The sequence below is a fragment of the Lutra lutra genome, chromosome 8, assembly GCF_902655055.1.
Source record: "Lutra lutra chromosome 8, mLutLut1.2, whole genome shotgun sequence".
Lineage (NCBI taxonomy): Eukaryota > Metazoa > Chordata > Mammalia > Carnivora > Mustelidae > Lutra > Lutra lutra.
Window position 1 is genome coordinate 139,176,649 of NC_062285.1, and position 18,221 is coordinate 139,194,869.

The window sequence follows — 18,221 nt, forward strand, 5'->3', positions numbered from 1 at the left end:
GAAGAATATAGCCGAGTGGCAGGAGCATGGCTGTGTGCCTGGCCTGGGGGTGCCCCTGTGTCCCTGGACCCAGGACCTCCCAGCCTGGCTGGGTCACAGCGTCTGTCCCCTCTCTGACGCGTGAGGCTTCGGAGGGGACCCTGTGGTCTCAGCCCATCCACGCACCGAGAGGCCCCCAGGAGATAGTGAGAGCCAGCCTGGAGCCCAGAGAGGGCAGAGGGGCAAGGAGGAGGACAGGCGAGGCCTGGAAGCTTCTGTGTCCCCTCCTGCCTCAGGTCCCTGCATGTGCTGTCACTTTCTCCTCCCCCACGCTTTGCCCTGCTAACGTAGACTCACTCTTCAGATGTCACCCAGCTGTCACTTCCTTGGGAAGGCTCGCTGATGGTTCGACAGACAAGGTTGTCCCTTCCCTCGAAGTCAGCCCCACCTCCAGGGTCCCTCCCTGCCACCAGCATGGGGCTGGGCCCTGGAGCCTACCACAGTAGACTGATGGGAAGAAGAAAGCAGAGGGAATGAGGATAAGGCAGGACTATGCATGTATGGCCCCGGAAGAGTAGGGGAGATCCAGGAGGGCTTCCTGGCGGCAACAGCATAACCCTTGGGCTTGAAGGACCCCCAAAAGCAAAGGCCCGGAGGTGGGAAGGAAGGGCGGGCACGAGGCTCAGGAGGGCAGCATGGTGGGGGTCACCTCAGAAGAAGGGCCTCGTGGAAAGAGCAGAGGGGATTTGCGTGACACTGAGCCAACTAACCAGTCACTGTCACTCCTCTGGGTCTAGTTTCCCCACTGTTGAATGAGGGGCGGGGACTGGCAGGTTCTCCCACTCGGAAACACCATGGGGGATGATTGTGCACGTGTCTGGACATATAGTTAGAACCTCACTGAAGGGAGGGGTCCTCTGCCCCCCACTAACCCCGTCCTTCAGAGCTCCCCATTGCTCCAGAAACAGAGATGTTGGAGGGGGCGGCCTTTCCGTCTGATGTCCTTGCGGGTTCCTGCACTTCCAGGGAGCCACTGGCTCACGGGAGAAGGAGCCCCGAGAAGTGGGCCCTGGGCCCAGGAAGCGGCTGCAGAGGGCACTCACGTCCAGCTTTGGAGCACTCACACCTTCTCCCAGAGTGAGCAGGCTGTCCCCACCTTACAGAGCTTGCCTGCAGCGGGGAGGGTCCAGGGCACAGCCAGGAAGTGGCCCAGCTGGGGTGCTGGCCTAGGTCTTGGTCCCTGAGGCCATGTTCTCTCTTCTGCACCCTTCCTGCCACCATGTTCCCTGTGGGAATGTCCCTTGTTATGCGGGGGAGAGGAGGCGACAGGTTTCAGGTCTTGGAGAGAGAGCCTCATCTGTCACCTTGTCTCTGGCCCCTACAGAATATCATTGGAAAATAACCGTTTTGCCTTGTTTTCTCTTGGCACAGAAGGTTTTGAGGTTAGATGCCCAAATTCCTGTTGTGAAGACCCAGGTTCGAATCTACTCTTTAACTTGTTAGCTGGGGCCTTGGATACGGGACTAGTGTTTCCAACCTCAGTAACTCCCCAGGGCTGTTGTGACTCAGGTGTTAGCCAGCATTTGGCATTAAAAGTGTCAGAAACTTAAGGTAAATTGTCTTAAGGATAAAAGAGAGTTTACTGGCTCACCTAGTTAGTGAGAAAATCCATGTTTTCCAGCTTCAGGTATAGCTGGATCTAGGGGTATAATTATGTTGTCAAGGTGTTCCACTTTCTGTTACGCTCCCTCTCTTTCTTTCTCTTTCTCTTTCTCTGTATCTTGGACTCTGCTTGTTCTTTTCCTCACTTTTGAATTTCCAGTCTGGGTTTCTGGGAGCCCCATGAGGTGACCTCTGTGGGTATCTTCTCTACAGGTATAGCCCTTGTGCCTACCAGGTGCCTGTCTTTCGCGAGGCACGCAATACACATTTGTCCACAGATTGACTGGATGAAATGAGCTGGGCCTGGAAATAGTCCAGCTTGGTGTGAGTTCTGGAACAACAAAAAAAATAGCTTCAAATTGCAGCTGCTCTAACCTCCAGGGCTGAGATCCTGGGCAAGTGTTTTCTAAGCCTCAGTGTCTTTGTCTGTAAAATGGGCCCACACAGAGTACCCTGCCCACACAGTCATCGTGAACGTGAGGAGAGCGAGTGCGTGTCCTGTACTTAGCAGATGACCAGCTCTCGATCTGGGAGAGGCGTCAAGCACCCACCTCGTTACTGTTATTTCAAGGTTGAGCATTTGCTACAAGCCAGACAGCTAGAGGACGGTGCAGGGAAGTAAGTCTTTATTTTTTTCTTTGGGGATTATTAGGTTTGCATCCTCACTGAACTCGGTAGCCTCGGGGCGGAGGGAAATAAGTATGCAGTTAATTAAGGAGCCCGGGCTCCCGCAGCAGGCCAGCCCGACTGGGGCCCTCGGAATTCCCATTGCTCTTGGCTGGCTGGTGGTGGATGGGGCTGAGGCTGACTCAGGTGCCTTGCTAAGGGGCTCAGGGGAAGAGAGCTTGTTGGGACCAGAGGTGGCTCTGGAGGTGGCATCTCGCTCCCTGTCTCTCCCTTCTTCCTCTCTCTTGTCTCTTTGACTTGGCCTCTGTCATCTTGGGACACGCCCACAACCTCAGTATGTGTAGGGGTGAATAATAAATGAATGAGTGAATCTGACTGACTCACTCATGTTCCTATGCCTGGACGAGAGCCCAGTAGTGATCGGCCGCCCTCGGTCCAGCCAGCTGTGCTGGGGTCGCAGAAGGTACCGGTGATCCACAGGCCCGCCACCTGCCAGACAGTCTGTCAGAGGGTTGGGGTGGGGGAGGGGAGAGAGGGGAGGGAAGGGACTCAGAGGACAGAGCAGTGGGAGGAGAGGTTTTAGCTCCCAGACCAGCTCAGGTCTTACCCACTCCTGGAAGCTTCCAGGGAGCCTCTTGCTGGGTTAGAGCCTTCTCTGGCCCCCAGCTTCTCTGTTGTCCCATCAAAGCTGGTGGTCTTACTGTCGCTGCCCAGCCAAGTCTGTCTCTGCCATCAGTCTGGGATCTCTTGGCCTGGGATCAGGCTTGGTGAGTCCCTGTGGCCCCAGCATTGAGCTCAGGGCTGGCCCACAGTGGGTGGGCAGAATGTGCTGGGCTGAATGAATGGATGGATGGATGGATGGATGGACGGACGGGTAGATGGATGGATGGATGGATGGATGGATGGATGGACAGATGGACGGACGGACGGGTAGATGGATGGATGGATGGATAGATGGATGGGTATTTGGATGCGGAGGGAAGAGGAAGAGTCCCCAGTGCCTTCTTGCTGGTTGCCATCAGACTGGGACTCAGGCAATCTTCCTCTTCTCCTTGGTCACACCTTGCTCGGACCTGCTGGGGTTTAAGTCGGCTTGACCATGCCCCTCAAGCACCAAGGGGGCTCCCTCCCACCCTGGCACTGTGATGCCCTGCAGAGAGGCTGGCTCAGTGCCTCTGTCTGGGGTGAGTAGAGCCTGCTAATGCTCCCTCGCACATTAGCATGCCGAACCCACGTCTCTCGTAAGGTGTTAATTAAATTTCTTCGAAGTATATTGTCTGAAAAAAAAAAGGATAATTAGAAAGATGTCTTTAAAAGTATTTATGTAACTGATATGGTACTGCTTTTGGTTTGCCGCATAATTAGATTTAAACACAACTCCTCGAGCGGCATACTCATTTGGAGAGAGCTGCTCGTTGAAATGTCATTGCGTTGCTTTTAAGAGTTTTGAGCCTGGCAGAATCATTCAGCTGAGGAGGCTGAACGAGGTGGGGGGAGCACTGAACGGGGAGCACAGCGCTGGTTCGTGTCCTGCAGTCCGCCTTTATTCCCTGGGACGCCGGGGGCCACTCGCTCACCGTTGTTGTCTGCGGAACCAGGGGACTGTGACGGGCTTCCCAGAACAGGAAGTTACATCCCTGCAGCTGTTTTAATTTTCTGATAATTTTTGCTCAGTGACATAGCTCCATTTTACGGTCAAGCAAAGCAAGGCCAAGCTGAAGGTCACACATTGGTGATAAGGGGCCGAGCTGGCGTTTGGAGCCTGGTCTTCTGATTCCTGCACCCTTTCCCTTCACACCTCTGGAAAGCTCTTGTTTTTGTTTTGTTTTTAAAGATTTTATTTATTCATTTGGAAGAGAGAGAGGGAGGGAGAGAGAGAGAGAGAGCACGAGCTGGGGGAGGGGTGGAGGGAGAGGGGCAAGCAGACTCCCTGCTAGGGCTCGATCCCAGGACCCCGAGATCCCAACCCGAGCTGAAGTCAGACACTAAACCACCTGAGCCTCCCAGGCGCCGCTGGAAAGCCCTTGTTTTAAAAAAAAAAATGATGGGGGCGCCTGGGTGGCTCAGTGGGTTAAACCTCTGCCTTCAGCTCAGGTCGTGATCTTGGGGTCCTGGGATTGAGCCCCATATCGGGCTGTCTGCTCAGCAGAGAGCCTGCTTCCCTCTCTCTCTCTGCCTGCCTCTCTGCCTACTTGTGATCTCTTTCTCTGTGTGTCAAATAAATAAATAGAATCTTAAAAAAAAAAAATGATGGGACCATCTCAGAGTTTAGAAAAACTGCCTGGGTTTCATACGCTCCCGTGAAATCCCCACTTTCCCACCGGCTCTCCCTGGACGCCGTGTGTTCCGAGGGGCCCTGGAGGGAGACAACTCTTTCGCCAGGAACAGAGACTGTGGCCTTTGCATTCTTGGTGTGGCTGATGGCGCGCCCGAGGGGGTGAAACTGGTTCTTGGGGGTGAAGAAGAAGCTTATTTTTCTTATTATAAAGCCCAGACACAGCAGGAGCACATATACATGCGTCTGTGGTGGTGAAATCTCATGGGAAGGGAGCGAGCAGGGAAGAAACATCCAAAAGGCCCCGCAGGGGAGATGGGGGAGAGGGTTAGTGCTGGCCAAGCAGCGGGTTAGCTGTCATAATCACACCGTGCCCACCAGTACTCCCCACTCCTTACCGCCTTCGACCCCCGTGTTACAGAAGGGAACTGAGGCCCAGGGGGAACACACAGTTTTGCCGGGCTAGCGAGCAGGAGAGTCAGGACTCGAACCCCTGAGGGCCCATTGGGAAGGCCAGGCACACTGTCCGTGTTTGGGGTGGGTGTGGTCTCAGTGGACAGGGCCTTGAACAGCAGCTTCGGCCCCGGGCTGGACACACCCCACCTGCTCTCTTCCCCCAGGGTGGACCCTGTGCCTCACGATGCCCCCAAGCCACCTGGCTACACCCGCTTCGTCTGTGTGTCGGACACCCACTCCAGAACCGACCCCATCCAGATGCCCTACGGCGACGTGCTCATCCACGCCGGGGACTTCACGGAGCTGGGGCTCCCGAGCGAGGTCAAGAAGTTCAACGAGTGGCTTGGTAGGTGCTGGGCAGGAGGTGGCCTTGTTCTGCTCCCTGGGGAAGCCCTTCCTGACCTTCCACTCTCTGTCACACCTCCACGTCGCCTACCCCAGCCCTTGTCTCAGCTGTGACTTGTGTGTGCGATTCTTTTGGCCTGGGAGACGCCCTCCCGAAGGGATTTTGCCCGGGTATGTTTATGCCCCCTGGCATGTCCGGCCCCTCGTGCCTGGTACAGGTAGGTGTTTAGTAAATAATCAGTGCATGAATGAATGAATGAATGAATGCCTCTCTGGGAATGGCACTCAGCTGACTGGACCGCCCACCACCCTTGCGACAGCTGTCCCCGAGGCGCCCGTGTCCCCTCCTGGGCACAGCTGTGGGGAGGGCGCTGGAGCGCTGTCCCCGCGGTGGGCGATGGTGGGCGGATTTATAAGCATACCCTCAGGGATTTGTCTTCAGCTTTTTGCTTTCTTCCCAAACAAAAAAGACATAAATATGGAGCGCCCCTGGGAAAAGCTGCTTGCCTGGAATCCGGAGAAACCTCAGAGGAGGTTGTCTCTGCCATGGCCTGGGGGACAGATGGAGAGCCCTTGGGCGGCCTAGCTTGGAGGTGTGGGTGCAGAGACGGCCCAGCCCCGCTCCCTGGACTGCGGGCAGGTCCTACCCCCTGGGGCTTTCCCTCTGCGCCATTGGCCGTTGGCTGGGAGCTCGAGAGCCGAGGGCCAGAAGTGACCCCGGGAGGCTGCAGGGAGTGAGAAGCCAGGCTCTACCAGTCGAGACAAATATTTACAAGCAAGGCCTTCCCCTCCACTTGGCAGGCTTGGAGCTTTAAATACTGATTTTTGGAATGGGAAGTTCTGTCCAAATGCCCTGTTTGGGCTGCACTGTGGGGAGGCCAGGGTGGGAGAGAGCTCCCGCGGGGTGGGCCGGCCGCTGGCTTCTACCCGGCCCCGTGCTGCCTGCTGGCCCTGGCCGCCCCCTGGGAGGGGGTCCTCGCTGGCTTCTTGTCCCCCTTGCTGTGGGTCTCCACAGCTGTGAGGCTGCTCTTGGCTGAGCCAAGGGTGTGTGTCCAAAGCAGACGCCAGGCTCCCACCGCAGGCCAGACACCACGTGTCAATTTATTGTTTCTGTCCACTTGCGCGAATGAATGAATGAATGAACGGATGAATGGGGGAATGAACGAATGCCTCTCTGGAATGGCGATGCGGGGGGCAGACACACAGCTGTGTGTCCCGGCATACGAGACTTTTGGGAACTGGGTGAACTTGGGGACGGTGCCGTGTGTGTCCTGATGGCGCAGCAGAGGACGTCAGCCCGAGGTTCTCACTCTGAGGTTCTCTGGGGTGGGGATGGTTTCCGACGAGCTGTGGCCCACGGTGAGGCCCCATCCCTGGGGAGTGGACAAATGACCCAACCAGGTGGGCCATGTGCTGCTGGTGCAGGGAATGGGGGCTGTTTCAGGCCGAGGGGACAGGGGAGGCCAGACGTGCTGGCGGACACTGGAGAGGAGCGGCTGTGTGCTGTGGCCCGTGTAAGGGGCTTTGGGACTTTGGGGGTGAGGGTCCTGGAAGAGAGGGCTGGGTGACCACGGCTTGGAGCCTCAGGATCACTGGGGGCTCGGGGAGCCGGCACGGTGAGGTGGGCATTTCAGTAATGTTGTTCTACCTGCCCCTTCACAGAAGTCAGAACAACCATGGGCATTTGGGGGTCTTCCTAATTCGCACGTGGAGCTGCCTTGACTTATTTGCCTGAGTTGTTGCTGGGCGGGGGGTGTGAACTTACAGAGGGTGTCTTCCTTTTAGGAAGGTTCCTTTCCCCCAGGTTTCTCCCCTTGGCTGTCTCGAAGTGTTTGCTGATGCCATTCAAGTGGGGTGCGGTGGGGTCGGGGGGCTTTAGGCCCAAGAACGAGGAGCCCTTTCCTACTTGACCGAGTGGCAAGGAATTTACACATGAATGAATGTTTAAATGGAAGCAGCTTCTAGGAGTCCATTTGCAGTGGGCTTTTTGGAAACCTGTTTGTTGTACGAGACTCATCCCCCGGGGGCTGACAGTTCAGGTCCGCTGGGGGGCGGCGGTCATGGCTGAGAGGCGGGTGGCGCACTCGTTGGCCCGTGTAGCTTCATCCTTCGGGCACGGGCACATCCGTAGATAGCTAGTGTTTCATGAGTGGTGATATGTGCCGGGCCCTCCTCTATGCCCTTGGTGTGTGTGATCAAATCAGTGAATCCTCCCGACAACAGAATGAAGAGGGAGATGTTGTCATCCCCATTTTGCAGAGGAAAAAACTGAGGCCCAGAGAAGCAAAGTGACTCACCCAAGGCCACACAGATAGGAAGGGGCAGAGCTAGGATTCTAGGCCAGGCCGCTGGACTCCGGAACGGGGCTCTTCCTCACCCGTATCTCCTTTCTTGATCTTCTTAGTGTGAAATCTCTGATCCCATGTAAACATGAGGACTTTGCTATCTGGGACCAAATGTCCTGGGTCTGCTTCCTGCCCCATGAGTTACAGAAGCCACCTGACCGCTCTGAGCCTCAGTGGATTCATTTTAGAGATGGGTGGTCAGACTCTCCTTGCCCTGCCTCCCTCTTTGGGGGTGGGCTCTTTGCAGGCTCCGTTGGGCTGGACGAATTGACTTAGTTTTATAAACTGTGAAGAGCTGCGGACATCATGCTCTTGCCTCCAGGAGCTGGCGTTTGCCAGATCAGGCCTTGCCTTGGGGTAGAGTCAGGGGTCATGGCTGGGTCCCCCAGGACTTGGGGGGACATCTGATCATGAGGTCCTGAGGCTGAGCAGCGGGGAGAAGGCCTAGAACAGTTTGTGTGCAAAAAGGTGTGGAATTCCCAAGAAATCTTGATGTATGATCTCAGCTATGTTCACAGTTGACGCACACACACACACACACCTGGAGAAAAGACCGGAAGGAGTCCGTCTCCGCCACGTGTGTCCCAGGCGCTGGGGTGACAGTGGGGCGGGAGGAGCAGGGCACGCTCATATTCTGTTGATGGGGACATGGTGCCTCTGGGGAGGTGAGCTTGTGTTTGTGTAGGCCTGTGGGCTGGGGACCAGGGTTTGGGGTTGACTCTGTGTGCAGTGGGGATTTGCGGGAAGCTCATGGCTTGGAGTGATCTTTAAAAAAGTGTTTGAAGGGACGCCTGGGTGGCTCAGTTGGTTGGACGACTGCCTTCGGCTCAGGTCATGATCCCGGAGTCCCGGGATCGAGTCCCGCATCGGGCTCCCAGCTCCATGGGGAGTCTGCTTCTCCCTCTGACCTTCTCCTCGCTCATGCTCTCTCTCACTGTCTCTCTCTCAAATAAATAAATAAAACCTTTAAAAAAGTGTTTGAAGGCCTGGATTGTGGAATTAGAGTGGAAGCAAGGAGATCCGTGAGGGCAGAGTCTCTGGAATGTTCCAGAACTGATGTCTGAGTGGAGGATCTTGGGGGATTTTCTTCTTTATGGTTTTCTCTCTCCTCCACCTCAATTTTCTGTAGGGAGCATGTGTTATTCTGGTGGCATCATGTAAACGCAACAGTAAAATCTTATTTTTTAAAAAATATATAATTTATTTATTTGAGAGGGGGAGCAGCAGGCAGAGGGAGAAGCAGAATTCCCACCGAGCAGGGAGCCTGATGCGGGACTCAATCCTGGGATCACGACCTGAACCAAAGGCAGATGTTTAACCAACTGAGCTACCCGGGTGTCCCCAAATCTTATTTTTTTTAAAGAAATCTTGGCCTCTCTGGTATGTGGGGCAGAGTATGTCCCAGGGTGGGGGTGAGGGCAGCACTGGCCTCAGGCCAGTCCTGGTGTCCTGCAGCCGCTCAGGAGGTCACCCTTCCCAAGGCCAGCAGAGCCCCGCCCGCCTCTCACCCAGGCTTTTCTCCTCGGATAAGAAGGTTACGGATTTGAGATTCACAGCCGGCTTCCTCCCTGTTCAGGGACGTCATGGAAAGCATTTAAAATCATATTCCAGGGGCCACCTCCAGACAGACAAGAGGAGATTTAAGAAATTAGTAAAGGCCTCTTTATAAGTTAAGATTAGGCAACCAGCTGGGCGTGTGTGGCTAAATTTGAGCCAACTCTAATTTGCTGACAGGTGCATGCTCTGGGCTTGGCCGTGAGTGGTGACCACATTCTGCCCCTTTACAGGGTTCTTTCTGGGTCTGAGTTTGGTGAAGGGGGCGTGGTTCGGGGAGTGACGGTTCTCCTGAGAACACCGTTAATGTCTTTCCCGTTGGTCGTTAATATCCCAAATATATTCATGAGATAGAAATGCCAGCTTGATTCATAAATGTTCTAGTGACAGCTAAAAAATTGCTAGGGACAAGCTTTTTAGCCATAGGGAGCAAAAGGGACAACAAAACTTGCTGAAAATGGAAAAGAATGTGCCAGAAGCTCCTTGCTCCTCCACAGCTAATGACCCCAATGTCACCTGAGCCACACTGGCTGATTGCAGTCCCTGTTCTCCACTCTGGGCCTTGGCTCATGCTCTCCTCCCAGTGGGGAACATGCCTCCTCCTCCAGCCCACGGAGTCCTGCCCCACCCCGTTGGGCGGCACTGGTCTCCTTCCCTCTGTGTACTCAGGGCTCCCCATTCAGGCCCTGGGGGTGGCCCTCAGCTCATGGCTGGGAATTTTCTGTGTCTTCATGCCCTGTACCCCACCTAGGCCGTCAGCCCCTGGAGGGCAGGGCTGGGCCTCATTCCCAGCAGCAGCCAGCTCTCCACCCCGGGAGGTCTGGGACAGAGGCTGTGGGCTCAGGATGGCCAGGAGTGAGTGGCGTGCTGGTGCGGTGTGAGCCGGTCAGTGCCTATCCAGCCCGCATACACAACCAGTTGCTGTGGTGGGGGGGGGGCAGCAGCAAGAGGGGGCTCTGAGGAGGGCAGGCTGATGCAACATGGAATTTGGGGTGGGTCTGAGAAGACCCAGGGTTGGAGGCCGAGTTGGGGTCTTCACGATGAGGCCAGGAGCTGAGGCCAGCGGGGATCTGGACCCAAGCAAGGGGGTGTCAGGTGTTCCAGGTGGGCGTGTGGTGTCCCCCTTGGAGGCCGGGGCTGCTGAGGGCAGGAGGAGAGGCTGGGCCCCAGAAGCACCCACCTCCCAGGACGCCGGCTGGCCCAAGGGGTCGACGCCACGCACATCTGACACCAGGCGAGGACACCAGGCTGTGGGCTCTGAGTGCCGGCCATGCCATCGAGAACTGTGAGTGTATGAGCTGATTTGCAGAGCGCCACCAGGTTTGCTGTCTGTGACCAGTGGGTGCCGGGCTGGCCTCCTCAAGACCCCACCAGGAGAGATCTGCAGCCTCTGTACCCCCGCCACCTCCCCCCAGCTCCCATGGCCTCAGACCCCTGCATGGGCCCTGAGAGTGACAGCCCGGAGGCCACTGGTGGCTTGTCCTCACCTCTCCTCTCCTCTCCTTGCTTCTTGGTGGGGCTAGACACCGCCCCGTCTAACTTGGGTTTGCCTTCCGTGGTTCCCACACCACCGTCCTCTCGGCACTGGTCCACGTCCATCCCCTGTGTTCCTTGTTTTGTTCTGGCCTGCTGAAGGGGGCTCCCCCTGGGGGGGGTCAACCTCGGTCTTTCCAGGTGACCATCAAGGGCCCCCAGCACTTGCTCCAACCCAGACACGCAGACACCTCCCCTTCTCTCTGCAGTCAGCTTTCTCTTTGAGATCAGCTGACGTATTGTTCAGTCTTCCCAAGATACCTCCTCCTGGCTGGTCACCGGGATTTCAGGCCCATTCTGTCCCAAACCTGTGACCCGTTGCCATCGGCCCCCATCCACAGCTCCTCTGCCCTCTCCCTCCCCTCAGAGGCTGGCGTCAGCTGTCATCATTATTCCGACTCTGCTGCTGCTGCTTGTCCCCTCCACCTGTGTCTGTCACTTGCTGAGCGGCGATGGGCACCCTGCCAGGCTCTCCTTCCTCTTGTAGGATCCTGTGAGCCCCTGGAGGGTGGAGATGGTGGCCTGTGCTGACCGCAGGGCCCTGCATGGCCCTGAGGGTACTCGGTGGGAGGGTGTTTGTTGAATAACGCATGGCAAGGCTGTGAAGCGCGTGGCACGCCACTTAATTAAGTGGCGCTTTACCCTCCTCGGAATCAGGCAGGGGAGGAAGATGAGGGCCTGGTAATGGAGTATTTGGAAGTTATAATTAACTTTTTATTGGTGCCCTAGCATGAAGCGATGTATAAGACAATATAAAAGGGGTCCGAGGATTTAGTTAAATAGAGCTGGATCTTCTGCAAGTAAACCCTTAATTAAAATCGGGGAGGGAGGGAAGGGAGGGGAAGGGAAATGGAGAAATCGCTCCGAGGTGGAGTCTGGTTCTTGCTGCATCTGCTACTGCACTGAGGCTCGAGGGCTGCAGAGACGGGGCCGCCCACAGTCCTCTCTGTGATGCAGTCCAGGAGCCAATGGAGTGGGCTTGGCGGGGGGCGGTGCGGGACCCTGGAGAGGGGCAGGGCGCTGGCCCCCCCAACTCAGGAGCTGGAGGCACAGGGACTGTTAGAATTTGTGGGGAATGACTGTCTTCACTGCAGCCAGAGGTGACCACCCCCTCAGCCACTTCTCTTCCCGTGGCAGCTTCAGTTCTGGCTGTCCCTGCTCTCCGGTCCACCCTTCCTGTGGGACGGCCACCCTCCCCTCTCTGTCACCTTCTGCTCTGTCTCCAGCAGTATGTGCGAGGCCCTGCTTTTGTCTTATTCCTTTTGCTGTAACTTCCTGACCCCCGTGGTTCCCTCCTTGTCTCACCACACTTGACTATGACCTCACCCCCACGCACACTGCTTCATGCTCTGTACTTGCCACGTGACATGCCTCCTGACCGCTGCCGTGGTGTGCCGTGGCATGGGGGGCATCCCCCATTTTCGGTACCAGGTGCAGAGACAGTACCTGGCTGGCCCCACTAGTGGAGAACAGGACAGTAGCTGGCTTCCCCCAGGCATCACCAGTGTGCTTGCTCTCCATGCCACAGAGTCTTCCCACTGTGGGGCAGCCCGGGGTCGGGGCAGAGGGGGCGCTCCTGGCCATGGCTGATTTCCCCAAGGCTGTAAGTGGCTCAGGCTCTGCAGGGACAGGCCTCACCCCCATCCGTGGTCAGGACCACAGCCTCTTTGCTAGAGCAGGGCACGGAGCACCGAAGTCAGGTTTCCTGGGCCCCACTTCTGGCTCAGCCCCTCACCCACCAGCGGACCTCACTTTCACCCCACTGAGTGTCCAAATGCCAGAAAGCGTGAAGTGTGGACCATGCGTTACCTAAGACCCTTCTGGTGCCCCAGGTTCCCATTCTTCCTGGCCTCTCGGCCCTGGGTGGGTCGGTGAGGGTCTGCCTCTCCTGCTGGGCTGTGACCGTGGGAGGACGGGGAGGGCTCCACACTCACCCCAGTCCATACATGTCTTAGGAGCCCCCTACGTTCTCCGGTTCGGTGTTGCAGGCTCAGGGATGACCACGACAGGTGCAGTCCCTGCCCGAGGAGCCTGGGGACGGATGCAGGGCAGGTTATAAAGATTAAGTAAAGAGGATCGTTTTGGTGATTAGATCAGTAAATCAGGTGAACAAACAGGGGAGGTGATAGTGACTGGGGCAGGGGTTTATTCTGACATAAGGTGGCCCCAGAAGGGCCACAAGACTGAGCCCAGTGGGTGTGGAGGCCCAGGCCTGCTGACCAGCAGCCTGCTCCTGGAATGAGGAGGTGGATTTTTTTTTTATTATTATTTTTTAAGATTTTATTTGTTTATTTGACAGTCAGAGATCACAAGTAGGCAGAGAGGCAGGCAGAGAGAGAGAGAGGAGGAAGCAGGCTCCCTGCTGAGCAGAGAGCCCGATACGGGGCTTGATCCCAGGACCCTAGGATCATGGCCTGAGTTGAAGGCAGAGGCTTTAACCCACTGAGCCACCCAGGCGCCCCAAATTGTTAAGGAGGCCATTGGGGCTGAGGCGGGAGAGGGATACAGTCTGACTCAGTGTTTCGAAAGTCTCCTTTGGCTGCTGGGTGGAGCTGGGCTGTGGCAGGCAGGGAGGACTCTGGGCACTAGGAGAGGCTGCACAGGTGCAGGGAGCTGGGACTGGCCCTGGGGGCAGCCACGGACACAGCGCTCGGGGCAGGCTTTGGCTGCAATTTGGAGGCGACAGCAACAGCATTTGCTGCTGGGAGGTATGTGTGGAGAGTGCCGGGGATCACTGGCCTGGCGTGAGTCAGGCACTCCACGAGGAGAGAAATTCGTATAAGGCGGTCACATCAATCAAAATGTTCAGCCAACTCTTTTTGCTTTTTGGTGTTTTTTATTTTTTTAAGATCTTGCCATGGTCCTCACTGAGTATGTCCAGTAGGATCTAAAGTGGATCCTGGTTCATTGGCTCCTTAGTTGGACATCATGGCCTGATTCAGACCTTTCCAGAAACGTGCAATTCTCACAAAGACTTGAGATGGAGTATTTAATACAAAAATTTTTCTTGGACTTCGGTCCTCATGTCATTACTGGCAACTTTCTGCTCAGGAGCTGGTCGGCATTCAAGGATTTGGTTGCAGGTAGCACAGGGGACCAACGAGATAAGCAGGTGCTCGCCTAGGTGTAGGTGACAAATGGGTGAACGGTACTGCCGAGATCGGGTGTTCACTTAAAAAATTAAATTTCTACATTCATAAACAAATTCTTCACACAACCAAAGTGTGTTTTAGGGGCTAAAGGAGAGAAAATTACTTTCTAATAAAGATGGAAAAAAAGTCTAGATTCTAAGTTGTGGTCCAATGACTTTGGCGGGCTGTAATTACGGGAGCTTCATATTAATGTGTACGCCTCTTGAAAGGTGTGTTTAAGTGCTGATTACCCTTTTTTTAAAAAAGATTTTTTTTATTTATTTATTTTAGAGAGAGGGAAAGAGAGCAAGGGAGGGGCAGAGGAGGAGGGAGAGGGAGAGAGAGAATCTCAAGCAGACTCCGGGCTGATATTATCTCACGACCCTGAGATCATGACTTGAGTCATGACGCTCAACCAGCTGAGCCATCCAGGCGCCAAGTACTATTTATTTACAACAGAATGATTTTGGAGATGAATGAGACCCACTGGCATGTGTATTTTTCCGTGAGTGTTTTAAACAAGTTTTGCAAGATTATCATCCTAAAAATTTCTGCCTTAAGTTAAAAACAAAAACAACAGGGGCATCTGGTTGCCTCAGTGGGTTAAAGCCTCTGCCTTTGGCTCAGGTCATGATCCCAGGGTCCTGGGATCAAGCCCCGAATCGGGGTCTCTGCTCAGCGGGGGAGCCTGCTTCCCCCTCTCTCTCTGCCTGCCTCTCTCTGCCTACTTGTGATCTCTGTCTGTCAAATAAATAAATAAAATACTTAAAAACAAAAACAAAAACAAAAAAATTTATGTTTACACAAGGTTCAGATGCCTATCTCTGAAAGGCCTGGGCTCTCTGAAAGTTCTTCCTTTGTTTTATTTTGTTATTTTGGAGGATTTTTTTCCTTGCTTATCTATATCCCATTTTATGCTGGAACATTTGAGGTGCTTTATAAAAAGAATAAGAATAATAAAATGGTAGAATGTAAAGGATAAATGAAAAGCCAAGATTTAAAAAAAGAAAAGAAAGAAATTAAGATGGAAGGCCCTGGGCTACCTGGACCCTGTGAACTGGAATTCAGAGTCTGAGCTTCCTGGGGGCCAAAGTGAAAAGGGAGATGCATTTGACAAATGGATTTTGCATTTGGGGGGAGGAAATGTGTAAGTCCCTCTGACTGATCTATCTCGTGTGTCGTGTTGGGTATCTATCTCATTTGGCTGTGAGTGTCTTGAAGACCAGATTGTGCCCCTGTCATTGCTATGCAAGACTATCTTGGTAAAGATTTTTGTATTTGGACAATAACAAGGAATATTCGTTTGACGTTTCCCAATATTAAACCTGTCCATTTCTCGCATTCACTGTGTGCTCACCCCCCTTTGGATTGATTGAAGTTTCTTTTTTTCCCCTCTACTGGTTTGGAAATTTTACATTCTTTTTCAATTTGTTTAGTGGTTACTCATCAATTTTTAATATGCATCTGAGTTAACTCAGCCTAAAATTAATCAACACCTCCATTCTTCCCCGAAGGTCCCTGGAATGCACCCACCCCACCCACTTGATGCCGTCTTATATATCTTTGCTGCCTGGTGTCTCACTTCGAATTTGGTTTTAAGCCTGCCCTGAAGTAGGCATCATCGTGATTATTAATAATAATTGTTTCCAGTTTGTACTTGATTGTTTACTCAACGTAGGTTTGCTGGGCACTTGTTACGGTGCTGGGCATGATTCTGGGCACTGGGGATACAGTAGTGCTTAAACAGAAGATGGGCCAAGGACAAAGAGAACTTTCAGTGTTGGACAATCAGGATAAGGGGTCAAGACAGGATCTTCTGATGAAGTCACATTTGAGCAAAGACCTGAACTGGGGGGAGCCAGTTAGGGAGGACATGCTGGGCAGAGGCAACAGCTCTGAGTCAGCAGTGCTGGTGACACCTTTAAGGACCCCCGGACAGGCACCCAGTTGGATTGCCATGGAGGGCTTGAGCGAGTGAGTGGGGGAAGCAGAGGCTAGATGGGGTAATGGGAACCAAGTAAGGAAGGTCAGGTGGCTTCATGTAGAAGTGGCACTTGAGGGAGACCTTGACATTTGGGCAATGTTTGGTCAAGTGAAGGGTGGTTCAGGTCTTCTAGCTCGAAGGGGCAGGCTAACCAAGGGTCTGAAGCTGGACCTCTGCCTTGCCATTGGTTTGCAATCATTCACTCACTCGGCAAACACTTATCGAGGACCTGTCTTGTCCTAGCCCTGTGCTAGGTGCTGAGGGTATAGTGGGTAGCAAAACAAATAAGACTTTTACTAAAGAGACATATACATAGGGAAACACCATGGCATGATGGAGACAAGGTGAAATGGTAGCCTGTGACCAAGTTAGACCCATCTAGGTTTAACTCAGAGCTCACCTGCCTCCCAGGTGTGAGACCATGGGCAGGTGACTTATCTTCCCTGGGTCTCAAGTCCCCATCTGTACAGTGGATGACCCCAGGCTGGTGGTTTTGTAGAGGAGGGATGTCATGGGCTCAGAGCCTTTGCTGGGATTCCCTCCATGACCGTCCTCTTCACCCTGTAGGGCATCTTCTCTTGTTAGTGCTTATTCGAGGCTGTGGAACCATTGGAGGAAATGGTTGGTTGGTAGAGAAATACTGGCTTGATCCTTCAAGAGCTGGGAAAGCAAGATTTTCTTGCTGGTGTGCTTTTTCTTCTTCTTTTTTTTTTTTTTCTACCAACGTGGAGAGATGTGTTCGGATATGAAATAAGCCTGTGGGTTTTTTTTTAAATGTCATTTCCACACTGGACTTCATTCCAAAACAGGAATAGTCAACAGCCAGAACATCCTGGCTAGCACAGCAATGAAATATTCTGTCCCCGTGTGCACACAAACTTCTGAAATGTCTGGAAGATCCCACCATTTCCCTGTCCACATCTTCCCCCGCCTGCCTCCTGCACCTGGACTCGGCACAGACTTTATCAGAAGCTCTGTGTCTGGTTTGGTTTGGAGATTGTGATCACCACTTAAAGAGGGTGTGGATACCTCTCTGTCCCACTGCTGCTGTTTTACCGAGCTGCCTCCGCTTAGTGGGTTGTCTTCCCTCCTGGTCTCTTGCATCATCCTCACAGCTGGCCCTTCTCAGACCTCAGGTGCATGAGAAGCCCCTGGAGGGGGAGTCTTGTTCAAATCTGGATCCTAGTTTGGCAGGTCTGGGATGGGCTGGAGATTTTACATTTCTTACAAGCTCCCAGGTGGCTAGTAGAAGCCCTAGACCAGTGCTGTCCAGACCAGTAGCCACCTGCCTCATGTGGGTATCGAGCACTTAAAATGTGGTCAGTGTGACCAAGAAGCTGACTTTTGTGTTTATTTCACTGTAATTAATTTTGAAATTAAAGAGCTACAGGGGGTTAATCACTCTTATATGGGATGACACAGCTAGATAATCCCTTGAGATGTCTGCTGTTAATGTCTCTGCAGATGAAGAAGCCAAGCTCAGTCTGGTGAAAAGCTTGCCCAAGATCGTACAGTAAATAAAAGTGGAATCAGGATTATAATCCAAGGTCTATGCTCTTTCTTAAATTTTTATTATTTTTTAATACCTAATAATTTTTAATACCTAAGAAGAAAATCCTGGCCTTTTTGAATAGCAAATTTATGACCAGGAGTACAGGGCCAACCAAACAAAGTGATGGGTAAGATGCTGACAAGATGGGAGAATTTGTCCAACACCCCACATTTCATATTCAAAAAAACACGTCTTGCTACAAAGCCTCATTTCCAAGTGTCGGGGCTTAACAACAATAATGACTTCTTCTGGATGGTCATTTACAGTTAAAAAGCACTTTCCAGTTTAAAGGTGCTTTCATGTTGTTTCCTTATTTCTCCCTCGCAACAAGAAGCCTGGGTTCTTTGTAACGTTGTCCCCACTTTACAGATGAGAAGACTGAGACCCAGTGCAGGGATGTGGTTTCCTGGAGGTTACCTAGTTCCTGGCTTTCAGATGTCACCGTCTCAGAGAGACGTTCTCTGGATTGGTCAGCTGTCCCACCCTGAAGCTTCCTGTCAGGCTCACCGGCTTTATTTGTTCCATATCCATTATCCCCATCTGACCTGGTATGTAATTGTTTATTCCTTTATTGCCAATATCCCACAAAGGTCTCCTTCTCTGAGGTAGGGATGCTGTTGGTTTCGTGCATGCCTGAGCTTCAGCACCACGGACAGCGCCAGCCCCCAGGAGGCACTTTTCTTTGCTTATTACTTATAAATTAAATCAAATTTCTTACATGAGAGAGGAGCCAGTGGGAAGGAAGCCGCCTTTGGAGCAGCAGGTGGACCCCCTTCCC

At 53.4% G+C, this 18,221-nt stretch overlaps 1 protein-coding gene across 3 annotated transcripts in view; it reads left to right on the top strand.

Moving 5' to 3' along the window:
• The window catches only part of MPPED1 (metallophosphoesterase domain containing 1), a 75,200-nt gene that overhangs the window by 16,856 nt on the left and 40,123 nt on the right, over nt 1-18,221 (top strand). For all 3 annotated transcript variants that reach the window (XM_047743374.1, XM_047743375.1, XM_047743376.1), the window contains exon 3: nt 5,164-5,345. In XM_047743374.1, coding sequence (XP_047599330.1) covers nt 5,164-5,345 — 182 coding nt within the window. The remainder of the gene's footprint in view (nt 1-5,163; nt 5,346-18,221) is intronic.